This window comes from Aphelocoma coerulescens, chromosome 3, assembly GCF_041296385.1.
Source record: "Aphelocoma coerulescens isolate FSJ_1873_10779 chromosome 3, UR_Acoe_1.0, whole genome shotgun sequence".
NCBI lineage: Eukaryota > Metazoa > Chordata > Aves > Passeriformes > Corvidae > Aphelocoma > Aphelocoma coerulescens.
In genome coordinates this window covers 38889461-38917430 of record NC_091016.1, presented here as the reverse complement: position 1 = coordinate 38917430, position 27970 = coordinate 38889461, and the positions used below count along the sequence as shown (strand labels likewise).

At 35.9% G+C, this 27970-nt stretch overlaps 1 protein-coding gene across 3 annotated transcripts in view; it reads right to left on the bottom strand.

Annotated features, from left to right (window-relative positions):
- BTBD9 (BTB domain containing 9) overlaps window positions 1-27970 on the bottom strand; it is a 113894-nt gene that overhangs the window by 11113 nt on the left and 74811 nt on the right. For all 3 annotated transcript variants that reach the window (XM_069009830.1, XM_069009832.1, XM_069009831.1), the window contains exons 9-10: window positions 21441-21630; window positions 14063-14170 (exon numbers count right to left, since the gene is read on the bottom strand). In XM_069009830.1, the coding sequence (XP_068865931.1) occupies window positions 14063-14170; window positions 21441-21630 (298 nt within the window). The remainder of the gene's footprint in view (window positions 1-14062; window positions 14171-21440; window positions 21631-27970) is intronic.

Below are 27970 nucleotides of genomic sequence, written 5' to 3'. Positions count from 1 at the left end.
AGAGAAGAGAAGAGAAGAGAAGAGAAGAGAAGAGAAGAGAAGAGAAGAGAAGAGAAGAGAAGAGAAGAGGTCTGTATTCTACTATTTCTGAGCACTGGTCAAATACACACTGCAAGAGCTCAATGCAGGTTTTCCAGGCATGGCAGTAAATGCCATTGTCTGTCCTATGATGTGGTAACAGGGAAGCTGATGCATTTATTTGGGAATATAGCTGAAGAGTGTGACACTAAGAGAGATTGAGAAAAACATCTCTGAAGATTGTTTTGATGACATGCTTCCAGATCAACTCCTCCAGGCAGTTCCTATGTTCGTTCACTTCCCACTGCACTGCAAGTCCTTACTTTCTGCTACAGTGCTATTATTAGGATTGGATTATAATCAATCCTTTAATAATATTAAAATATAATGGAAGAGAATAAAAAAATTTCTTGAGGGTGTGAGACTTGAAGGAAGATAGCATTTTCAATAAACTCGTTCCTAAGAATATTTACTATTTTGGTATCTGTCCGTTTTATTCCTTTCCCACTGGAAAAAGAAAGTCAAAATTATAGACAATTTACAGAAGAGTTATTAAAATTCAAGAACACTGCCACTAGAGAATTAATACTGGATTGCATAATGAGAAAATTAGGTGTCTTTTTTATTTCCTTAGCAAAAAGAAGAAAAGCAAAATAGAAAACAAGCCAAATGGATTTGGAAAGAATCATTTTGAAATAAGCAAGGCAAACGTTCTTCACTATAAAGTTGTATGGATTTGACTGCAACAGTACATTTGAGAATGTCAATACATGCAAGGCAATACCTCTCCAGTAGAGATACAATTATGCAGCAAAGAGATAATTTATGCATTTAACTATACCCCTATGAGAAAAGAGATTACTGACAGAACATTATCAAGGCATATCTGACCTCTTTTTGCATTTTTTTGCTGATATAACTCATTTACTTAGAATTCTTCTAATGTATAAAGCCATAACAATTTTTCAGTGGTGTTCCTCAATTAAAGACATCATAGGTAATCTTTAAGTTTCTTTTTAACCTTCCTTTTTTATTACTAGTTATCTCTGCTGGTACTATTTTAATAATTCCAGTTTCTCTGTAGAAATTCTATTTTGCAAATTGTTTTGTAGTCATGTCATTGATCTAGTCCTGCCATGCATATGTGCTTACTTCACACTTTCCTCACACTATTTTCTATTCTCAAAATTGCTTTTGATGGTCTTTACAAAAATTTCCTCCAAACTTTATACATTGCTCTTGCATTGATTCACACATAAGTCACTCTATACCATCATACAGCAGCATTAAAACATATCAAAAGCACTTCATTTTTAGCCCAGGATTAGATAGTCCTGTGTAATAGATGGCATTTCTTCACCTTTACTCCCCATATGCCACACAAACAAATCTTTCAAACGGGTGGCAATACTTTCACTGTCTTTACCTAGGACACAGTCATAAAGAAGCTATCAGAATTTACTTCTCTCATAAAATGACACTGCTGAATTTCTGTGTCTCTGTACACCTTATTAGTGACCCTATACAAATGTATTTTTCAGGGTTTAGCTTTATTAAATATTCAGGCAGTGTTGATATTTTTTCTGCTTTGACACCTGTCTTGCTGGTTGATTTGTTTTAGATTTGCTGGCTCAGTCTGCAGCACTTCTGGTCATCACTTTCACTACAAAAATAATCACTGCATCAAGCTAAGGTTTCCATCTTGAAGAGAAGGCTCAGGACTCGAGACTAGCAGCCTATACCACATTCACATTTATACCAGGATCCTCAAGCTGAAATGCAGCACTACAAGTTGTTTGGCTAGTAGCTCCATTGTTAAAAAGAAATTAGCCTCGTTACAGTCCTACAGCATTTAACACTCTACATCTCACCTCAGCCACACGACTTCTAACTCTGTTGTTCTGCCTGACTCCCCTAAGGAGATGCAGTAATTGATGATTAGCATTCCAAAGCCACGCTTGCATCCTGTGAGCCTGTCATATTTAATTACATTTTAACTATATTCGTCTTCTATAATAGCCTGAACATAATTTAGATAATTATCTTTTGCTCTCTTATTCTCTGACTCTGCCTGTCTCACTTAGAGCTCCTTGCAATGAAAATCACTTTCTCTGTTCAAACATATAAACAGACTCCTGGGCCAAGAGTTTTCACCTCTCCAACAGCAACAGCTGAAAACCTGATAGCTTTATGCATCTCACGATCTCTTCACCAGACTCTATTCAGAGGAAGGAAAAAGATCATCAGAAATCACTCAACTTTCCTATTTCTTCTTGTCTTTTTCCTTATTAGGCTATTGCAAGAAGAATGAAGAAATACAGATGGTCTAGGTAAATTAAACCAATACCTTGCTATTCCTTAAACTATCTATAGCTCCAAAATAGCAATTCACCTCCTAAAGAATATAATGGGTTTTTTCAGTGTTTGGAATCTTTGCCTAGTTATTTCTAAGAAAAGCTGTTATCTTTCTAAAGATTTATTACATATAAATAGTAATTAAGGACATAAATAGTGATTCTTCTCCATTATTTCCTTCTCTTTCAGAAAGAACAAATTAAGAAAGAAGTGGAAGCTTATATTTTATTGAGGTTTTCTAATGAGCCACTGGCACTACAGAATACTACCACACTGTGGGCTTACCAGAGCAGCACTGATGAGAGCTGAAACCCAGTTCAGGCCAAAGATGTCAGACAAAAGAGAAAGCTGCTACATGTAACCAACATTCATCAAGCTGTAATAACCATATCATATTCTTATCAAGGCTTGCTTTAGGCTAAGCAGGTACATTTTCAATGTGCACATCATGTCTCCTCACTTTCCAAGATGACATACGACTTCCATTTTTTTGTTCCTCCTCCAAGGAGAAAAAGGAAAGCAGACTGGGAAGCAAATGTAACCTCCATTTTACTTTCTAATACTTGTCTACATATGCCTCATTCTACAGTAAGTGATGAAACACTTCTTAGTTTATTTGGATGTAGACTTTTAACTGTGACTATGTATTTTTTTTAATGGAATTTGTAAAAGCAGGTAACAGAAAAATGAAAAAAGTTGTGTTCTCTTTCTATATATTAGTCTGATGACTGTACTGACATAAAGAAGGCAAACTGTAACCAGCATGTGATTCTGCCAAATAAAAAATTGTGTGCATAGATAAGCAAGCTTACTGAGACCTGAGGAGAACCACAGTATGTTATGCATGATATGTTACACCCCCTGCTTGTTAATGAATACCATACTAACCTCTCTTATGGAGTACCTATAAAGTAAACACAGAAGCACACACTAAAAATGCTATAGAAGTAATTGTTATACAGATACTCTTTGTTATAAAACACCAAAAAGGTGTACAGCTACCTTATAAATTGCCTATAAAACCCATGTTTTCCACCGTAACAGTATTATACAATGAAGTGAAGTAATACTCCCTCTCCTGTTACAGCTGTAATTTAACATATTTATTCAGACAGACAGACCCATAAAGAAGTCAGACTGAGTAGCCAGCTCAGCCACCCCCTTGCCATCCAGCCTCCCAAGCCACTGAGGGGGAAGACAAAGCATGAGAAAGAAAATATTGTGAGGAATCAAAGGTCATCAGCATTTTGGTTTATAAATTGAAGTCAATTAAGATCAATTCTACCACTGGCCTACTTCAACTAAAACTGAGTTTCTGTCTCATGCTGTGACCATGACAGCACTTTCTCAAAAGGTGGCCTGTCAAACATGAGATTCCTAAGGAAGCAAGGAAGGTGCAAGCTGGAAATAACAACTTCTTCTCTGCTGCTCTCAGAGATGGAGGCAAAACTGACCTAATTATGCATCTTGGCACAAAAAACCCCAAACCACCAAACAACCAGAAAGGAATTTAAGTACTAAGAGAGGCAATAAAAATGGTTCGTATAAATATTACAAGAGTCTAGAATAAATCTGAGAATAATAATAAATACTAAAAGTCACCTGTTGCAGTATTTGTTTCATAATAGCTTTATATATTGACAAGTAAAAAACATGCATTCACAACTTTTAGGAAACTTTCCCTCAAAAGTTTTTATTGTAAATATACTTCCTATAAGGATTGCATGATTCTGAAAGCATCTGAACTAAATTTGTAGCTATTTGTAGGATACTTTCTATGATTTGGTCCCTTGCACCAATCCAAACAAAATATCTGTCCTCTATAAGAATGCTTTACTAAACTGCTATAAACATTGTATTGCACAGGATTTGTTGTAGAAACCAGATGTGAGCTTGACAAAACAGACCTACCAGACCTACTAGAAAAAAAATACTGACATAAAATATATTTCATGAAGTCTATACTGGCTTTCTGAGATCTTTATAAAACTTCTCACTTGAAAGACTCTTTATAGTAACACCTGCTTTCAAAGCCTCAGTGCTGACATTTTTACTTTTTAGAAAAAGTATTACAAGAAGAAAATGTTAAAATATAGTCAAATTGAACAATGGGAAAATTGAATGTAGTAAGTATCTTTCTAACTAAATGAAGCAATCAAAATTCAAATATTTCCACATAACAATGCAGGCAATTGCTAGCATTTTTGTTCTGCATAAGCTCATATAATTTAGCCTGCTTACACATTTTTTTTTCAGTTTCAATAGATTCCCTTTCTGTACTTCCAAAAATTTAGTTTATATTTTAAAGCTTTACATAAAACTAAATTATTAGCAATTTGCTGGAAACTGGCAGAATGCCATGAGCCAAATTTCTATGTTGTGGCAAGAACCATGCATGTAGTATCTACACACACACCCTTGGGGGATAGCAGTGGCAGATGAAGCTGACAGCAGATGAAGGCTGTGAACTGGAGTAACTTGGGAGTTCATCTTCCTTCTGTGTACACCAGAGCACACATGCACAAGACAAATCTGCATAATCCCAGAGTTTGAATTGGGTTTTTTGTGCTTGCTCATTACCAATAGTTATTGCTCCTGATGTTCACACTGATAGCAGAGATATGAAAAGCCATCCAATGCAATAACCTACCCCATAATACAATTAATGGGATGCTTTCAACTTTGAAGACGTCTCCTCCCCATAAATGTACAACAGATTGTGGGCTATTCTTATTATATAACTTTTCACACCAATGGAAAAGTTGATTAAAAACAAATGTATAAACAATTCTTTTAGAGATATGAGACAGAAACATGCTCCCTATTAATCAGTTTCTTTGTAGTGTGTACACTAACACTATTTATCACACTTGTCTCTTACATTCCCCTGGGTGTAATTTCACGGCCCACTCGTAAAAACTTCACATTTACAGCAACCGCTCTTCTATTACTGTCGATAACATCTAATTGACATGTCAAACCTCCAAGGAATGCAGTAAATTGGACCACAGCCTCAAAGAAGAATATAACAGTGAAGAAAGTAAATCAGCATGTGCCTCCTCCCAACAGCAATACAGGCATACTGAGCTTTGGTAATGGAAGGGAGGAAAACTGTTACCCTTTCTACTACCACACTGAATTATCTATTAACCTCAAGGTCAGAAAGGAAAGCCTTGTGACCTCAGACTGAAACTCACCCACTAAAAACCCTGAACCTGAATCCATGACTGCAGTAATTTTAGACATGAGAGTGAAGTGAACCAAGACAGACAAAAGTAACAAATACAACTTTTCTTCTGTTACTTTTAGCACAGAAAAAATGAAAATCCCTCACAAAGGTGTATGGTAAACTGAATTTTAGTATTTAGTTTGGAACTCTCTGCCTTAAAAATTTATAGACAAAGAACTGGGTAAAATTTCACAAATACAATTTTAAAAAGATAGGAAACATCATTCATGATGAAACAGCACAAAACAAAGTCAGGCAAAACTTGTTTACGTAGCAACCAAGGTATCAGGAAAAAGGCAGAAAGATTTTATAAATGTATGTGAAATATATGAAAACCATTAAGAAAGAAAAATTAGTGAACAGGCATAGAGGAAAAATAATGGAATGAAATTAGGTAGTATGATGATGTTCTGTACTGAGAAATAAAAAATATTGAGAAATAAAAAATTATTACTGTGGGAATTCAGTGTAACAGAAAAGCAAAGAGCAAAATGGAAACACCATCCCTTTAAGTGTATGAAACAAACTGCCAAAGCATTATTCTAAAATAATAGACCACATACCACATAGTGCAGAAATAGTCAAAGCATGAACCTAAAGATACAATAATTCTTTGACTTTGTGGTTCATGGTTATAATCTGTCCTGGCAAAAACATTATTGTGACTAAATCAATGGCTTAATACTGCATGAATCTCAATGCAAGACATCTGTAACCCTAAAGACCATGCCTGTTTTGGCCAGCATAAGCAAATGTGTACTTTTCAGAGTTTTGATGAAATTAGATCCTGAATATCAACAACCAAATTAGGGCAAATCTCTAGACCTGCTATGTTAACACCTGACTGGCCCTCTGACAGTAAAAGGAGATGTCAACAGTTGCTATATTATTTAATGATTTTGCCTGTAAGAAAGGGCTACAGACAAAATAACAACTTACCACCTAGATAATGAATATTTGGGTCTCTCTTATTCATCAGTTTTGTATCTAAGCAACAATGAATTTCAAAGTAAACAAATATAGCCACAAAACAACAGTTCAGGTATTAGGCATTCCTTTCTTAGGCAGATAAATGGGCCAGTTTCACAAATTGTACAATTTGGATAACTTTTTCAGTAGTAAATAAGTAAATAACTTATTTATATGGGTGCTGAGAGGGTGCATGTGTGGGTGTGCCTACATGCATGTGGGTATATGCATGCATGCACAGACATCTTCAACAGAGAGAATTTATGACTGGCAAGGCAATCCAAGGTACTGCCACAAGATGATAATAATTCTTGAAAGTAAATGACTGTTTGTTTTGATTTTTTATTTTGAATAGAAGACTAAAGAACAAATATTTTACACATACTGAATTACCTTTTCTTCTTAAAGTATTTTTTTCTAGATGGTAATAGCCATACATGTATCTATTTTTAATTCAACAATTTTTGCTGCTCCCCAAAGAGACATTCAAGTCTTTCCTGGCATGGGGGAAAAACCCAATACCTAAAAGAAACAGGTAGTGATATTGTGGGTATAATTTGGTATTACTTATTTTCTCTGAGGCAGAACTGAGCCAACATCCAAATTGATGTCAGAGTTACTGTGGTGTTTTCACAACTATCCTCACAGTAATGTGCATGAAGAGGAGCCAAGAACATGCCAGCTGCAGGGCCAAATGGAGCAAAGCAAAACTTTTAATGCATATGGTACGTGCAGAGCAGCAGTGAACAAGTACATGGAAAAACATTTAAGGGAGAATAAGACACTGCAGTTTGCAGCTCCTTGTTGCTCTGTTGAAGGCTTGCTCAAAAGATCCATGTATATTTGTGGCTGAAAAGCAAACACAAGGAACTGAAGGTAGAAGTGGAAAAATAGAAAAGACAAATTAACAATTTGAAAACCTTGAGATCCTGAATTGCTGTTAAGAAATGTAACTTTAAAGAAGCTGGATCTTTCTTCAATCAAGCTAGAATCATCTAAAATAAAAGCTAGCAAATGAAATGTTAGATGCAGTTTCTACACTGCTGAGAGGCTCCTAATGCTCTGAAATGGAAACTCTGGTTTCTCTCTGTGAAATCTTAATTCTTTATGCTTACTAAGACAGCACTGTGAAGCTGGAGTCTTTCTTCTTTTGCCTTATTAGCATCTTTCGAAAAGTGAGCATATAAACACAGGGAAAAATATGTACTTCGATGCCTCTATCATGCAGGGCTTAAAAGCTCAATAATTACACAAAATGACCCTTTATATCTGTCTGACTTGTTCCAGTAGGCATTATTACCAGCATAATGAACAGACTAATGAGAACTCTTAGTTTATTTTTGTGAAGTGAGACTTGAAATTGAGCTTAACAGTGTAGCAATTTCCCAGACATCTTGCTTGAATATATTTCATTTTGTATTGTATGAATGTAGCTACTGTGAGTTCAGCAACCCCAGAGCAGGCATCTGGATTTTACAGAGTTGCTCTGAAATTTGCTTCATGTGAAATAAATAGGACGGACCATAGTTGAAATATACTCCATTTGACAGAAGAGGTACAAGAACAGTTTTGCTGTGAAATTACTTCATGTAAAATAGGATGTAGCATGGTCAAAGTAATCTGCTTGACATCAGAGGTACAATAGCAGTTCCTTATATCCTGTTCCACCCTGCCACTTGGGAGCTCAGGCATGAGACAGAATTAAGGACTACACAGAAATTAGGAAAAAAGTTGTTTTCTCATTCTAGGTATGACAGGACAATGGACGCATGCAAAACTGATGGGAAACAGCAGAAAAAACATGAGGCAGGCATACAGGCAGTTGGAAAGAGCTGAGAAATGTTTGAGCCATTTCATTATGCAAGAATACAGTTCTGTGAAAGTAGTTAAGGAGAAGAATGATGAATGCAAATGGATGCAAGGGAATTCTAGAAATGGGATCATACAGTGAAGTGCAGGAACTAGAAGAGGACAGGAATAAAAAAGTGCTATGTTTGTGGTTAGATACAAGAAACTACAAATATAAGTACGTAATGTGCCATGTGCAGTTACGAGGAAAGATATTAATACACTTCAAATATTATCTCTATAGCAGAAGAAATAATCATATCATGATAGATATTAACGTGGTTTCACAAAAGTATACCCAGGAAAAAAATCCCAATGAGTTTGCCACTATCATTGTTTAGAAGTACTTTCTCACTTGAAATCCTCAGCCAACATGGAAAAACACCTGCAAAGTGGCTTAGGACTGTTAAGTGCATGACCTAGATCTCTCTCAGTGTTCTTTACCTGTGAATTATCAAATAAAATACAGCAGTGAATGAAAACTTGAAATGCACATAGTACATCACAGGGTACAAATATGAAACACTGGACAAGAGCAAAAACCTCAATGTTGAAAATTATTCTGAAAAAATTAATCAGAAGGCAGTTAATAAACTTTGATAATGAATCGTTCATTCACACCCCAAAGGCTGGATGTGAAGGTATTGATTAGATTTATACTCAAACTACAGAAGAAAATTTTGAGGGGAATGAACTGAGAATTGAGAATTTGAAATAGCTATTATACAATAAAATCTCAATAAGCAATGGAAATGTGAAATTAGGTTTGGAAGCTTTTACAAATTTATAACAGCAGAACATTCTGAACAACAAAGAATTAAAAATATATGTATAATGCAGTATGTCATAAACCTCCTGAAAATCACGTAATGCCTGCCACAAGAAAATCCCAACCAGCCACAGAGACAGTTAATATGAACTGCCTTACAACTGTCCAGCTATAAACAATATTCATTGTCTCCCAAATTCCATCACAGTATTAAATTGAACGTGGTATGCCTGCTGCCAAGAGATTAGATCCATTTCACAATAGCTACAAAGAAGAGAACTTTGAAGAATGATACCGAGTTGACGAGCACCGTGATAGCCTGCTTAGTATTTGTCTTTGCAGGATTTATTTTGTCAGAAGTGTCATTAGCTCGGAGGTCTGGCTCTCCCACTGGCCTTTGGTATCTTCTGTTTTTCATTTGACTTTCAGACTCTGTCAGCAAATTCTCCTAACAAGTGCAAGTCTCTATTGTTCAACACTAACACGGTCAAGTCCACTTATCATAAATGTTTTTAAAAATAGAAGGGAACATGACTGTTTTTCATTACTGTCATACTGTGTAGAGAAAAACAGCTTATTGTGGAAAAGAAAAAAAAAATACCCTCCACAGAGCATGTGAAAATTGTCAATTACACACCCAGTATGCATTAATTGGCTCTCACTTAGGGAAGGTACACAAGCTTCCCCTGTGAAGATAACAGACATCCAGTTTTTGTCTTCAGCCTTTTAAAACTGGAAGAAGAGAAGGTTAGGAGTAGCCTGTCAGTTCCTGCCTTTGAGCACTGAATTATTAATTTACACAAAATACTACATTAAAAGTGCCATTAAAACAACCCAAAGCAGCACACTGATAGTTTAAAGGGGAAGTTTATGCTTCAGGAGTCTACCAAAACCAACATATGCTCTTTAAATATAATTTAATTTTCTTTCTCATAGTTTTTTTTTGCCACTTACCAATTATCAAAGGTGTCTGTTGAGGTCTCTGTGCAGCACCCTTACAGTTCATCCTACCCTTTGTGCCAGCAATTGAGCAAAAATTATTTAGAGACCTCACAGAACACTTACAAGACAGCAGGCTAATGAATTCCACAAAGTCTGTAACTCCACTGCAAGAACAGGTAGACAGAAAGCCAGGCAGCAAACGAAAAAAACTGTATCCACAGGAAGAACTCTTAGCCACACATCTTTGAAGACTGGAAAATTAATAGAGAATATTACTAGTAATGCAAATTTTCTCATTGAAGCATTCTGTGTCTTCAAATGTGGGCCCCTGTGAAATTCTCCCATGTTTTAACTACATCCACTTTGATTTTCTATACTGGAAAGCAAGTGAGTTATTTTGCTTCAGTCTACTGCAGTATACTAAACACAGAACTAATGCCAGAAAGGGTAACCTCAGGATTTCAAGACCTTATCAACCACTCACATCTCCAGAATTCGTAAGAGAAACACATATAATTTGGAGCATACTTTTTAGAAAGAATTGATATTTTACCCTGACACGAATACATGTAAAAGGATTCCTAGTTGACTGTTCCTCTGAGAGGTACTTGGCAGTCAAACAGGCAATCATAGTCCTATGGAAAGACATACTGACTTCACATTTTCCTTAAACAAAGACACAAGTCTAAGTGAAGATAATTTTTATACCAACATAGAATTAGTTCATTTCAGGCTGGGATGTCAAACAATCATCAGAAAAAATTGGCTCTCACCAATTTGGCTGAGATAAAAAATAGTCGCAAAATTGTACCACATTAGCAAAAGATTTGTTTTGTTTCATCCAGGTGAGAGAGGGGTGCAGCATTCAAAAACATACACAGAACAAAAAGATGAGGGTACTGTTGTTTCTATCCCTGTATGCTCTAGTCTAGTTAATGAAAATTACCAAATGTAGGTATTGTAACTGTCTGCCTAAACCTGACGGTGAGTCAAGCCCTGGCACACTCTGAACCTTCCTTTTCCTTGGGGAGTCTGTAAATCACTTCAACAGAAGGCATTCAGAGGCAGATTAAAAATACCAATGTGATGCTAAGAGGAAGGACAGACAGAAAAAATAGAAATCCTTTGCACCCATCAGGAGTATCTTTACCATTACACTAGGACAGTAAACCAGAAAAACTGTACCACCTCCGCTTTACCAGCATCTGTTAATTTTGGTTAAAATCCAACTCTATCTTCTCTGTTTGTTGTCACTGTTACAATTATCTAAACTGAAAACAAGTTGTTTGTTTTCATGGCAACCCCCACCCCAGGTTTTCAATTTGAGCTTTTTTTTTTAATTACAGAAACGAACTCAAAAAAGTTAGTTCTTCACATATTCCAGGCAGTGACTGGTTCAATTTTTCCCTCTTCATTAAGAAGTCTCCATCATCATATTGAAAGTTTAGCCAACAATTTTAAGTGAGGGCCTTCATTCAGTACATGAGCCACTGAATGATGTCTCATCCATTCTACATTCAACAGTTTTTAAGCACTAAGAGTATGGCTTTTTGAGATCACACTGTGTTTCAGTATTTTTCAGTAAAAAAATTAAGGGTTCCAGTACTGTATGTAATTACAGACTGTATGAAATTACAGTGCTCTGTACTTTACAGACCAGTCCTAGCATTTTAGCATTTGACAGTTATATAGCATTTTATATATTTAACATATTTACTAGAGAGAAATATTGATATTATAGATATTATTGTATATATTTATTTTTATATGGTACATATACTTAGCTATCAAACTGCCATTACAATTCAAGTAATTTTTCAGCTGAAATAACTTCAGCATTTCTGCAAATCATTCCTGAAAATAAAATGAAACATATTTAGTTTCTTTGACTGGAAAAAAAAAAGTCTATTTTTCTGATCATAAAGGCAAGAGATATAAATTGAACATGAAAAAATGCTATCATATGCAAAGAAATCACCTGAAATTTGATGGCCAGTGAACTCTGGAAGCTTCATGACCAGGCCTTTGTATCTGTTTAAAGCAGATAGTTAAAGACAGTGCTAGGACACATTATGTCTGTAGACTTCAGGATTAAAGACTGGCATTATGCCAGCTGACTCCACATCTGTCAGAGCAAGAAGTTAGGCAAAATGCAATTCTTTAATCCACATGAAAATGGTTCCTGCAGTCACAGCTTTGAGAGCTTCCAGAGTACCTATGTTTTGAATCAAGATTTTGAAGTATACCCAAAGAAGGCAGCTATCTTTACTTCAGGGATGTACTTCTATTTGCTCAAGGCTAAGGCTTTGAAAATAATAAAAAAAGCAAAAAAAGCATAGTTTGAACATGGTGAAAAGATATTTGAACTGGGCAGTCAATCAGCAATTGCACCTGCATACTCAAGCAAGTGCTCCTTTTGACTGTTATAGGCTTTTAATATCAAAATGTAAAAGGAAAAAGTGCTCAAAGATTCCTGAGTGCCTCTTTCTCTCCCTTTTGTGATTTCAGCCTTTTAGTGCTCCCACTGCTGGAGGCAGACAAAAAGATGGGTTTTATCTATTACGCTGAGATGTCTTTGAGAACGAGTGAAGATTTAATCATTCTCCAGACCTGCAGGCAGAACCCAGGTTTTCTGCTCATCAATACCCTGCCCTTTACAGGCACTGAAAGGACGTGTCAGGTTCTCCTTCACCAACACATCCAGAGTGCTTTGTAAAGCATTTGAGTCATACTGTTTGTGAAGAGATGAAATATAAACTTTAGAAAAATGTGTGTCAGCAGTGCTGCTACAAAGGACTGAATAACTCTCTTGTTTGATGTGACAAACTGAGAATTCAGAAAACCTCTGAATTTGTAAAATCAATTTTGTTTTGGTTGGTACATAAACAAGATGGGTGGGGGCTGACCCCATATAAGCTGATGACTTGAATTTTGTCCAAAGAAAGAAAGCACATCTTATGGAAAACTGACTTGGGGAAAAGGAAAGATGTAAGATTTTTATAATTCTGAGCTTCCCTGGGGCTTAATCAGGAAATCATATCCCATCAACATTCACTGAATGCTGAGCATACCTGGCTTCTGGATATGTAATATATAAATTTGCAGACTGTCTTTTCAGTCCCTTGGCCAGTATCTAGGTCATTCTTTGCTAGGAATTAGAACCATCATCACACGGTTTAAGAAGGCTCTCAGCACTAAATTATTCTTCCATACTCAAGGAATGGGTTTAATCAGCAGAAACTGCAGTAAAGCCAGTGGAGGGTATATACATGGAGAGTATTCATGCCTGATTTCTCCTGATTTAAGTATTCAAATGAAAATTTTTCCTCTCTTCTTTATCTCTGGTTAAGGAGCACTTTTCCCTGGAAGAGTCCTTTTCGAAAGCAGAGTGTTCAGTGTATAAGTCAGGTACTCTAATTTTGAACAGAGACAAGGTAGAGCTTTGGCAACTGTTTGGTCTGTTATGGTTTGGTTCCTACCCTCGTTCTCCCCACTCTCTTCAGATGTCATACAATACAGTTATGCATTTTGATAAGGGAAGAAGATATCTGATTACCAAAATCCTTTATGAAGTATGCTCTCTTCCCTCTCCTACCACACTTCCCAAGGCAGGATGGTTTAACATTAGGGATCACCATAAATATGTGACCTCCAGAAAAACATGGTTTAACTTCTAGTGATCACAGATTACTAGGTATACCGAGGGTATAATAGGCAGACTTTTTATGAATGAAGAATCCAACTGATTGTCTGAAGATCCAGTACCGACGTGGTTCTTAAGAAATTGATTCTGGTTTGAAAGCCTTGCATTAATCTACAGGTTATGCAATGATCATTCTTTTCACTATGTAAGTACTGAACAAAAAACCCACCAAAAATCCCTCTTTCCAGTTCTTAATTTGTGCCAATGAGTGGAAAAAAACTAAACTCACTTGCAGGAAATTTTTGTGCGATCCACCACCATGGTCCACTGCTGCTGGTTCGTTGAAACCTCAATGTAGTAGCTGTAGCTCCGATCATCACAGTCCCAAAGTAGCAACCTACACATGAAGAAGTTGTTGAGTGAAAAGTTAAATAAACATCAAACCAAACTTCTTAAGTTTTCCAGCCCTTTATTTTCTCCACTTAATCCTTTCTAAATGTAACTGTCTCTTTTGGAATGTACCTCTAACACTCAACAAAGTCTTTATTGTTTTGCTGTCTCAAACTACGGTGTCTCTATTTTTATTATCCTGAGGGCAGTGATAGACTTACAGGCTTATATTAACCAACTTACAAACATTAATCTATCACATTCATCCAATTACTTTTAATTTATTTGCCACGTGGCATTGCCTTCTTTAAATATGAAAAAAAGGTTTGTTTCAAAAGGTCAGTTTATGAAGGGACAGAAAAAAAATAGGTGATTAAAAGGATTATGCTGCCTTCTTAATTGTATTTTCTTGGGTTTGGTAAATATATCAGAAATATATGAAAAAGAAGAAAGTAAGAACATGGGAATTCCCAGTCCTGGTTCATCACAAAAAGAGAAAAAAGGCAATAAATTGTTAAACAAATTGCTAAAAAGGCAGAAGAAAAAGGAAGACAATAAAGGTCAAACAAACATGCATTCCCTTCAGGAAGGGTACTAAGTGATATTGAATAGCCTTCGATTTCTATACTTGTCTTACAGAGAGGAAGACCTAAAACATCAGGGATGTCATTTAGCTTAAGAATCAAAACCCACATCTGGCAAATGTATCTTCTTTACTTTTCTTTATATGTGTATTATCTCCCTGTTGTAAGAGGTATTTGACCCAGAACTGGACACAGTACTTGAGGTGCAGCCTCCCAACACCAAGTACAGAGGGAAACAACCTAGTTCAGCCCTTTCTTTTCAGCTTTTGAAATCCCAGTGTTAAAAGTGGAATTAGGTCTTGTGGTCAAGCAGATTCAAAACAATCTGAATCTAGCTCGTTAATACTATCAGAAATAATATGCTGTCAAAAGTAGCTTTAACAAGATAAAATAAAACACTTTCAACACAAGTCTTGCAGCACATATTAATACTGTCTATTTGCAAATTTAAAAAGTCAGAGTTGACTTAGTAAAAAATAAAAGAATTGCCTGTGGCATCATGACAGACTTAAAAAAAATTCCACACCCTGAAACATAACCACCCAACTTCAACCCCTCTCCTTCATCAGATTATCCCCATTCTGCTTTACTACAGCTGAAAGGTCTCCAAAGACACTGAATGAAGAGCATTTTCTTAAAAAAAGAAGTTTATTGATTACAATCCTCTATTTGGTAACTACTGCTAATCAACAGGTCCTGAATTGATTTAACATTATATTTAAACCAAGTCTTCTAAATGATAAAAAGAGGAAAAATCAAAAACATTCATAAATTTGTTTTCCTTCAAAAAGGCCATTATAATGTTGCTAATTATGCTTTTCAGTGGAATCCTTTTTATCATAGTGACTCAGTGCTGTTTCCTTGATCCATGTTTTCAAAGCCATGATCAAGAGTTTAAATATCAGAAGCACACTGGTGACTCTAATTTCAACTAACAATACTGTAATTAAAATACAGCTGGCTTGGTTTTAAAGCAAAAGGCTAACAGGACATACATGTTCCTTTCAAAAATATACAATTGCTCTCTCCCAAAACAACCTAATCTCATTAAATAAGTTTAAAAAAATCATATGGTTTAGAATTATTACAAACCAAACAATGAATGAATTAAAGTTGGTGGCCTCTTTCCCAAAGTGAAATTTGCATGAATGCTCAATGTAGCTTCCTGTTTCTCTGATGCTTCTGAAGGAAAAGAAAAAGTTATTTCTTCTCTAGGAGCTTTTTTAGGACAGTCTTAGGATGGAGACTGACAATAGAACTTATTTGGAATTTACACTGCTTGAAATGCCTTTCTGGATAAGCAGTGAAAAACTTTCAGGCGACAACTTGAATATTCACCAGTGCACACTGAGCACAAAGGCCACTTTTTATGCCAGGCACAACAATCTTTGCAACACATTACAGACAAATTGCCAGGCTAAACTTTTTTACTGAAGCTATGTTTTGCTAGGATGAATATTAAATGACAAGAAAGAGAATATTCCACTTAAAAAGTCAGAACTATACCCATTGGAAATGCATCTGTTTATAGCAAAATTCCCCATGTTCTTAGAATTTTCCATATTGAAATAAAAAGCTAAATTAGCTCATTAGTGTATCTTGCCCTCAGGACTGAGAAAGAAAAATTGAGTGAAGATTTATCCAGCTTACACCCTGCAACACTGTGAGATTTAAACATACTTCTTTTTTGGGTATCTAGAGTCTAAGCCCGTGAATCATTTAACATGACATTGCTATTTACATCACATGTTCTCAATGCCTCACTTTATAAAATAAAAGCTTTTCAAATATGAATAAAATTTCACATTACAAGCATAGGAAAATGATTATATTGGCTATCTGTTACCAAAAAAAGGATGCTGCAGTACTTTTTTAAACAGTGTGTCCCTAAATGTCATGCATTGCCCTGTGATTGAATGCTCTGCGTTTCTAAAAACATTTTGTGCTGTCTCTGCTTGCTTTTTATTTTTAGATTTCTGTAAAAAAGATTGTTACTGTTTGGTTCAGACTGCTGCATAACTACATATACTCGAGGTGTTAGCAGAATACCAAACAATATTAGTTGTGCACCTGACAGGATGACACCTGCTTCCTGAGTACTGTAAGTCACTACAGAGGACACAGACATAAATATTTGACAGTACTGTGTTCATAAACCACTTGCATACTTGTAAAAACCCAAAAGACAGAAATTAAAACATGAGGTAGCAACACATGTCGAAAGAGAAAGAAAAAGAAAGAAAAACCAAAACCACATGGAAGGAGGTTTTTTTTGTACAATTGTTGCTGCCTTTGTGCCTCTGGCTGTCTATAAACCCCTTCAATTTTCTGCAGATATTTATGCTTCAGTAGTTATCCTGCAAGAAACCAGTCTTTCTTCCTACAAAGATCCTACAAAGGAGACAAAATTTCTGCATATTTTCTAAGTGTTCCTATGATCATTGATTCCGAGTCATGATTTTCTCTCAACTCAGGCAAGCGCAGAAAACGAGCAGCAAAGAAAGAAAAGTTTTGTAAGTGGAAGTGGTATGGAAAATCAGAAAGCATAAGAGATGTATATGATGATGGTATAAGCAAACAGAAAACACATTCAAGTTAATTGATACTGTTTGTTAATTCAAGGATAATTCTGAATATGAAAAGCAATCATATTCATGCTAGCATTAAAGTCTTCAAAAAGATTAAAGTTGGGTAAGTAGTTCATGTACTTTTCTAAAGACAAAAAGTATTTCTATTTATTCTAACATGAAAATCACTATCGTATAGAATTCCATCTCCACCACATACACTCTAACAAATCTTTTTTCTTTTTTTTTTTTAATTTATAGGGAAAATCAGCCAAAGACTGTAGCATAATAGTACTATATTTCTATTCCAGATAAATGCAGGGAGAATTAGATAGAAAGTTACTGTGATATGGTAGCTGCTGCAAGATTTCAAGTTTTTTAGCCATTTAAAAATTAAGTTATGTTTACTATGTTAGACACACCAGTTGCTGTCTTTCTGTTCTATAGTTTTCCTGTCATTGATATGGGCCTCTTCAGAGACAAAAAGGAGAAGGATATTTTGTGTTCAGACAGGCAACTATGTGGAAAAACACCTAAACTAACATTTACTCTGTTAACTGTTCCAAGTATCTTGTAAGCTGTTCCGAGAACTAATAAAAGAATAAACAAATATTTTTTTAAAATTTCATACCCTAAAAGACTATTAATCTAAGATTTAGTAACAATTGTTTTAAAACAATACCATCGAATCATAGAATAATTTGGATTGAAAGGGATGGGTTAAAATCTCCATATTTTCCATGTCTTCTCTATTAGAAAATAGTATTGAGCACTGATTGTCATTAGACCTCTTTCAGAATTTCTGAGTAAATTTTGACATGGAAGTCAAGAGCTCCAAATTTATATACAAATATGTGAAGAAGTATTCAATATTAACAAAATTTCAACAGGCTCTCCCATAGAATTCCTGAGTCAAATTGATCAGATGTCATTAGTTGCCTGTGTGCCTCCTTAGCAATGAAGGCTAGAATCACATGAAGCTGGAGCAACAGGAACTGAGCCAGCAAAACAATGGAAAGGGACTATTGTTCTGTACTTGACACTTGTTGGATCATACCTGGCATACTGAATCCCTTTTTGGATCCAAATACAACATTGATACATCTGAGCAATTCCAGCAGAGGACCAACAAAATGGTCATGAGGTTGAAGCACACACCCTGTGCAAGAGACTGGGGAAGTTGGCTTGTTTAGCCTAAGAAGGCTTGGGGGTTGAGGGGGAACCTAACAGGACTTGCCGATACCTGGCAGCAGGTTACCACAGGCTACCCAGACAAGTTGTGGAATTCCCTTCCTTGGAAGTTTTCAAGGCCTGAGGCCATAAAGCCTTGATTAGGATGGTCCTTTCTCATAGCTGACCCTCCTTTGAGAAAGAAGCTGATGCGAGATGTGTTCTTCCTCAAGCCCCTTCCAACCTGAAGGGTGCTAAGATTCTTCGACATTGGGATGACTTTGGCAGAAAGCACACATACAATATATATTCCTGAAACATTGAACTCTGCATTTCTAAGGTGTATTTGAGAACCAACAGTTCTTCTGGTTTTTTCACACTCAGAATTTAGTTGCCATGGTAACACATTATGTCCTGGAGACTCTCTCCAGTGGTACTCCAATTTCTATAGACAAAAAGCAGCTACTATCTTTTTTCAAAGGTTTATATATTTGCCCTCTCTGAAATAAATATATCCAATGGCACATTCATGTTTCCAAACTAAAAAGATACATGCTTTAATTCCTAATTATTCACTTGAAATGCAAACCCATGGGTATAATGACTCCGTTTCTGAGGGTAGCAGAATTCATGTCATTCTGCAGTCATGGTGTACTGCCAGCCTAAAGCAAATGGTCCTAGAATTTTTTTCTGTTAGGTGGGAGAATAAAATCAAGGGAATTTTCAACCAAGCAAACAGCAAGAAAACAGGCAGTGAACACAGTTCCATTAGTTGTGGCAGATACTCTGTTAACAAAAAATTCTCTTGCTTTCATTAAGATTAAATACTAAGACTTTTTCTGTCATCTATGTTTCTATATGATCTGATTTCCTGACACTAAATAGAGACCGTTGTCACCATCTTTAGCACTGTGTAATACAGAACACGTTCCAGACCCTTGCCAAAGCTGTAGGTGCCACACAGTGAAACTTCACTTCCCCACTCCAAGGGGCACCTTCCCCTTGGCTGCCTATGACCTGCAATAGACATGGCTGCAGCTCAAAGCACTTGTTTTTCTAGGCAGTACACAAAACGGAAAAAGCGACATGCTGCTAGCATTTCTGTCTCTAGGCAATGCAGGTAGTCTCTCTGTCAGAAGATACCCCAGACGATGATGTTTATTACTGTTGTTTTTGGAAAGTAAGCTATTAATCTTGTTTGTACTATACATGCAGGAAAATTGACAAAGAAAGATGAGACTCTGAACCTGTAGCCGTACTATTCAATACCACATAAATCACTAAATGCCTATTAGTTTTGAATTATGTAATGTTTGGGTTATTTTTTTTAATTTGCCCTACATGCTTGCTCATTATACAATTATCATTTCTTGGCAACCAAAAGTTGAATTCATCTAACACACTATTTAATAAAGAGACTTAAAAATCTTCTGCACAAGAATAAACAATAGCATAGCATTTACTACAGGAAAGTCAGGTGTTTTCACTTACTGGAAAAGACAGTACAATGCATCAATTTAAGGATAACAGAAAACAGTAAGAGAGGAAGACAGACTATGAACTGAGAAACTATGCATTCTAGTTAGTACATTCTTCTGTTAATCTTTCATGTGGCCAAAGCCTTAACTGCTACTGAAGTTTAAAGTGTCATGAAAATGACAGAATTACAGTTTCTGTTAAAAATTATCTGTTTAAAGAAATCTGAGTACTGCTTGGTTTTCTACTTGAGATGCAATATTTAACAGAATTTTAAAAACACCAAACTCAAATGAGTGTGGAAAGCTGCCAACCACACTTACTCGACTTGCTTCACACAGCGAGAACAATGCTGGACTTGCATTATGCATTACATCTACAGCTTGCATGCAGATAAAACACAACTTTTGTTGGGTTAGGGATATGCCTGGATGTCTGATGTCGAACTTTATCTTCAAAGTTTTATGAACATCATAACAATGCCATAGGCCAAAACCAAAACCCCATAAAACAGAAATTGGCAGTTATAAAAGCTTTCAAGTCTCACTTAGCTCATCAGTTTGAAGAGGCAACTCTAACAGGGGGAGGGCACTGAGCTCCTAGAAATACATATCTATGTACATGGTGTTGGTTGCAAGCCAGCGCTCACCTGGGATTTCAGTCTTTGATCACTGGTACTCTGAACTTCCGAAATCCTTATTTTACTGTCACAGAGCATACAAATTAAGTCCCTGACTACATAGTCAAAATGTACAAAGCCCATGATGGCATTAAGACAAGGTTTTGTATGTCTGATTTTATGAAACAAATACCCCAAACATTTATAGTCGGAGAATCTGAAGATGGCAAGAATATTTTTGTCTTCCCCTGTGAAAAATCCTGCTCTCCTATCTATTTCCGAAGTCTCTATATCAGCCAAAATTTTGATCTTCATATGTATACAGACATTCACAGTAGAAACAGCCCACTGAACTTCAGTACAAATCCAAACACATTCATTAATCCAGCCTCATAAATCAGTATTCAGGTTGCTGTACCTTTATTACACCCTCCATGTTTAAGCAAGAACTAGCACTAATTGTACAGCGAAAAGGAAGCCTGGCTGACTTGACATGATGATTTTCTTCAATAAAATTGTTTTAAGTAGATAAGAGTAACTGCACCTACTTAACCATAAATGAGATTGCAATTAAATTCTATTTTAAAAAAGTATATAACTTTAATCTTATAATTTGACTGTTACTATTATTATGCCTCTGAAAAGTAATATTTTCTAGAATTGGACTCTGTTATCTTGACATATAATTCACACACTTAATTTTTAACATGCCTATCGTACTGAAGTAAGAAGCCAAATGACAACCACTACGCTAGTCCCCTAATTAATGTCATTTCCAAATGTCATACATTGTAAAGAAAATAACTGCTCAGCAAAAGTTTCACTATGGCCCCTAATTTGGAGAAAAATAAATCCTCTTACCGTATTGATCCAATCATGTAGGGCTGTGCCAGCTGTACTACAATAGCTCCGCTCCCAAGCTGGTGGCATGTGTATCCAGAATCCCAATCATAGTTTTTTGTGTCTCCATTCAATAAGGCATTGCGACTGCGACTTACACCCTCAATCACACTGGCACAGTCTGCAATTGTTGCAACATTTTCAGTGGGAACTGTGAATTAAAACACAGAGATGACAGACATACAGTCAGAAAACAGTTTAGATGCCAATGGTCTTTATTTCTGGAGAAGAATTGGTAAAAAAAAAAAGAAAACACCATCAACAGAAGGAAATGTAACTCACATAACATGAACTATGAACAACTGATGAACAAGTGGTACAGATAATTTTTATAGCACTGATTCCAGAATAGCTTGGTAAATTAACAGATGGATTTCACTATTGGTGATGCGAAAGCACTCTTTTAATACAATTGGGAAGAAAGTCCAGCAAAACATTAGAAATTTTGAAATAATTTCTTCCTGTTTTCATGATAAAATCTCTCTCTACTACAACTTCCAAAAATGGCTGAAACATAGCTATGAGAAATTTCAGAGTTAACTGTACAAGTCTTCAGCATGCAAAAAAAGCATAAATTTTCCATGAAGAGCTAGGATTCTGTGATTTCAGTGCTCTACTGGTGTCAGAAGCATAATCTTAAGAAAGCCACTAACCAACCAAAACACGATAAAAAACAGAGGGGAAAAAACTGCAAGCCCATTGCCAAGTAGTAAACGAAGGTAGTGGAAAAGCAACCAGTTCTGAAAAATCTACTGCACTGTCAAATGTACTAGCATCTCTGCCTGCTCACAAAAACTTACTGAAACCTCCACATTAATACTCCAGATAATCTCCTGATTCCCCTATTACTGAAGAGAGGCATTCAACAATTCCCAAATTCTTACGAGGGAGCAGGTGTTATACATTAGAGTACTTCACTGGGAACAGTCTGAACAAAGCAAAGGCTAACTGGAAACTAAGAATAGTGGCATTGAATTAAAGTTTGCCTTGACTTCCTTTTCTTTCTCTCCTCCCTGGGAGTAAGGGAGCTTATTAGTGTACTCATTTTATATAGGTTTTAAAGCATCTTCTCCATAGAGCTGTTTTTTTTTTTAATAGGAAGAGGAAGCTTTGAAATCTTGGTAAAAAAGAAAATTAATAGAAGATAAAGTGTCAAAATCAGTGCTCGTGTTGAGGCTCCATGGCATATTCTAAACAGATTCTGAGGTAAGTGATTAATTGAATGCAGTGCAGCTCAGTTCATGCAATATTTTGCCTGCATGCCCTCTGAGCATCATCCTGCTCCTTCTCACATTTAGATTTCTGCACTAAACCATGACCTCCTAATAAGATGTTACCCTGATTAGTCAAACTCCTTAAAAACTGTACAGAAACTGTCTTGGTGTGTTTTTAATATAATTCTGTTGTCCTCCCTGGAACAGCTAATTAGAAAGTGACTCTGGCTAATTGAAGTGTGCATAATGTGCCATACTGTTCCTTTTCTCTAGGGAGTCTGCCATTCCCTATTTTGAACATTCATTATCATCTTTTATATCCGCTTGATAAATTTATTAAAAATACCATCTGGTGGGGACTCTGTTCTGTGGTGTATTTTAAAGTCTTTTGGTTGTCTTCCTTTTTCCCATTAGAATTTCTGCTTCAATTTAGGCTGCTTATTTACAAATACATACTATCAAAACCAACAGTTTTGTTTCTATTTTTTTTTTTTTTAATCCATGAGCTATTAAGCTCTTACAGTAACCAATAATGTCAGTGAAAAGGAAAGAAAAGATTACAAATACAAACACTGGGTTTTTTTCCCACTGTTCATACAGCAGTTTTGGGCTGAAAAGTCTGATTTGCTTTTATGGAACAGAAAAGATGTGTGTTAGCAATGCATACACATTCTGTAAGCAAACAAAAGGAGAAGATGATTGAGGTTACAGGACAGCAGCATCAAACATTTATTAAAACTTACTTTCTTGTCTCTTTGTCTTATGCTGCAGTATGGAGCGATGAAGAACTGGCAGTATATTTAATTCTAGCAATAGTATTTTTATAAAGAATTGCAATTTTCAAGGCATGGCCTAAGGGTCATCTATACTGGCTATATTTAAAGATAAGACAGATATGTTATTCAACTGTCCTTAGAGATCTTCCAAGATAAAAATGTACCAGAAATGTGTTGTAGCCTCAGTCATATTTATTTATCACTCCTTAAGCTTGTGTCTTGTACTTTTTCTTATTAGCATACTTGATTTTTCATAAGAACTTTTTTTTTCCCCCTGAAGCACTCTGAAAAAAAAAAAAAATTCATGCTGCTGCTGCCAACTGGCTTCCATATCTGAGTGCAGAGTACTTCCTTTCATCTCTTATTCTGGACAGGTCAGCTTTTGCTTTCTGTCTATCCACTATGACTCCACTACAATGTGGGTGGGTGGGTGGGGAAATGAGAGAAAATCCTCAAATACTGTTTTGCAACACACAAAGGAACAGAATAAAGTGGGGTTTTGTACCAGGTCACAAAGCCAGCCATTAACGAACCTTAAATCAATTATGAAAATAAACATACAGGGAGAGAGCAGATCTACTACATAGTCTTATTTTATAGGAAAGCAACAGTTTAAAGCATTATGGACTGTTGAATATATTTGTACTGCACTCTAGGCAATAGTCAAAGGTTCTCTGCTTATGTGTCATCATTGCAACAGAACTGTTCATTTTAGTGAGCTTTCTTAAGACACAAAATCATCACTGTGAAGAAGCTATAACCAAGAAATTGTACTAGAATAAACCAATTTTTGTTTTAGCTAGTATGAAAGAGTGATTTTCCTCTCATGATGACGTCTGTTAAATGTTCAGCTTCCAATTGCTCAATTTTTAACTATAAAACAGCATTCCTTCTCTACTTGAACATCTCCTAAGCTGACAAAAGTTTCCTCACTGGATGGCTAGAAAATGGAAAGCTGAGACTAAAGAAAAAGAGAATTAACGATGCAAGGATTATTTCAGAGTTTGATCATATTGTATTAAAGAATTTAAAAAATTTTGCTATCATTGTTTTCCACATGCCAAAAGACTTGTTAAGTCTAATCTTTATTCAATATATGAATTAGCCCTTGTTTATTTGCTACATGGTAGGAAAAATATGAAGTCTACAGACTTTTCTGTTAATTAAAAGTACAGTCACATGTCCTGTCTTTCATTCCACATACTCTTTATTTTCTTGAGTTGAAACTTGCTGATGAAATTGCTACATTTAATTTGAATCTTCAATCAAATTATTCAAAGAAATCAAGAGCTCAAAAAATATCAACTTCAAACAAATATCAACAGTATTTCCACCTGTTTCAGTGAAAAGCTTCCTGCAAGTCATATTTAGCTGGAAAAGAAAACCCCACTAATACATGTTTTTGTCCAACTGTCAGAAATTGGATTAGAAAAACTTCAGAGAAGGAAGGCTGATTTTTCACTTGATACTTGCTACAGCTCATGATTCCTAATCCAATAAATTAGAACAAAACCAATCAAGTCACTAGAACTGGCCATACTTTTCATTGTCAACTAATTGGCTGCTACAGGACCTTCATTAAATGTTATGCCTGCAGAAGGCTTTCAGAAATAGCAGTTGTTTTAGGAACTATGCATCCCTCCTTGTAGCACTGGAAACAGACAGAAAAGCAGAAAAAAAAGGGAACTGGAACCATGTGAACAGATCTCTCCTGAAACCAACCATGTGGCTGTCCTTCCTTGCAGAAAAAGGGGGAAAAAAATCCCTGCAGTATTTAGATTTAGTCTTCAATTTTTCATAATTTCCTAAAGCTATGCTTACAGCAGAGCTGATATATAATGCTGGGTAAGCCTGCATCGTTTTGGAAAAATGTGACCCTTTTTAAAAGAGAGAAAACAAAATATGATAGCTTTGTGTGGAGTCAACATTAAACTAGACAAAACCCATCATTCTCAGTGCTTCCTTGGGGAGAGACAAAGCAATCTTTTACAAAGCTGAACCAGATACTAGGAAACTGATATGACTGGTTTCTCCCTCTTACAAATTGAATTTTGTTTGTTCTTTTTTTTTTTTTTTTAAAAACTGACAGAGTAAAAGACAAGTGAATGTTTATTTATTTGTATCATTTTATCCCTTTTGAAACAAGTTCTCCTAAGGCATTGAACAGCACACAAATGAAGGTTCACAGTGATTCCTAAGTACTGAACCACATTCCCCAGAGGGTGACCAAGGACATTCCAGTGTTTTACATCCATCTTCTGTTCTTCAGTCATTATTCACTGTTCTCTCTTTTGTCTATAATGTACAAGTTACAAGAGAGTCTGACAGACTGAGACAGACTACAGACTAACACTACTTCGTGTAAAAGCTGTCCACACGGCACTCCCAGTGACCTTCACCAGGCTCAAAATCAGACAGTAGGTTGGTCAAGCCCACATAGTCCTTGACTGCCCCTCAGCACTGAGTAGTGATTAAAGAACTGAGGTTATCAATTTTTTTTCCATTTGAGGCAGAAAAGAGGAATTTTTTCCTCTATTAAGGTGGGAAAAAACCTCACAGAAACCTAAAGAGGCCTTGCACAGAAGCAGTCCTTTAAATGCTGTTGTAACTTCTTGTCACTGGGCAGATTAGAAGGTTTTATAATACATCACATGACATCAGGTACTGCTTCCAAAGGATTATGTCTCTTGCTAGTGAAAATATTCTTTTGTTTTGTATTCTAGATTAAGTATTAGTGGCTAAACACCATTAAAATTTCATAAGCAGAAGTTCATTATAAGCAAGCATTATGACTGTGAGATTAAAGAATATTTGCATCCTTGTTATGTTAATATCATGAATTTAATATGTAAAACCGTTAACTTACACATTTAGAGATAATACCACGCCAAAAAGAAAAATACATCTCAACCCCAATATCTGCATTAAGGAAATAATTTCATATAACTAAATTCATTTCTGTCACCTCATTTCACAAGACAACAAATTGTAAACCAACACTTAAACACCAGACAGTGCTATAAAGAGCATTTTCTGCACTTTTGCTTCAAAATTGCTACTCAGGTACCACTGGGTCATGTCAGTACCACATTCAGTATTGTACAAAGTAACTGTATAAATCATCTTCCACACGAACTTTTAATTGTAATGTCAAGTTAGCAATTTTTCATTAAAAGCTTGTATGCAAAAACACAATAACATAAAATTGTTATCATGAAACAGCACTTCATTTTTATTATTTGTTTACCAGCCTTCTAATCTGCACTGCACAGTGACAGCCATTACATAGATCCTATGCATCAGTAGTAATATATCTGATAAATGATGCTCTTCGCATATACACCTTTCTGATCAAGTTGAGTATCTTTCACAAAAATTAAATAAATAATTGCTCTTAAGTCTCCACATAACATCCCTAACCAAATACCTCAGAGGCCTCATCTCTTTGGAATGAGTTTTCAAATAACAAAGTCTTCACATATTATCTTCAGTGTTGTTTTGGTACAAGTAGGGGTCACAAAGTCTTTCTGAAAGAACTTTATGGCCTTCAAGGGCTGACCAATACTTCATTTTTTAAATAAAACGGAGTATAGAAACAACAGCTGTGTTTGTTCTAACCCAATTTAATACCATATTTAATGTCATATGAGATAAGCAATGAACCCCATGAACTGCTTTTCAAGGGTTTAAGCTGAAAGTTCTCAGTGAAGCTTAAAAGCAACCTACTCTGCTTACTGCACTTTCATATACTTTGTTGATTTTTCCTAACTGCTTTCAGTTCACTTTATCCTATCTGATCACTTCAGAAACAGAAACAAATATTAGAAATCTTCATCAAAACAATAAAATAAATCTGTACCAAGCCATTGGTACTCATACAGAGTTTTTACAGATGTGGACCTTGGACAGTCTGCTTGATCACGGGAGCCATACAATATGGTACCACATATGGTAATCATCAGAAGTAGGAAAAAAAAGCACTAAATGGATATAATGCCACTTTACTGGATCAAAGTTGTTGAGAATATTTTTGAATAGGCAATACTGATGGCCAACAATTCTGATGGAATAGTCATAGGTGCCCCTGCCCCATTTCACAACTGGATTGGCCTCAAGTAGTTCCCAAATCTTCCCATTTGTATCTTTCTCACCATAAACTCTGCAGGGTTGCGTATACAACTGCTGGTGCCTCACTGACAGTCAGAAGACTATCCACACCCCACTTCCAATTAACTACTCACCAAATTCCTACTTCTAATTTTTTATCAATTGTATTGACTAACATCTCTTAAATATAAAAAGCTGTGGAGACCTAAAAGCCTCTCTCCTTATTGTTGATCACTTCAAATGACTTACACATACAACAGCCTGACTGACTCACACTGAATAACAGCATAGTTGCCCTCGATTAACAATCACCATTAACACCAGCAGACCCTCACTATTATGCTGCCCAAACCCTATTCACCTGTAAGATTCTGTAACTACAAAAACATTCTCA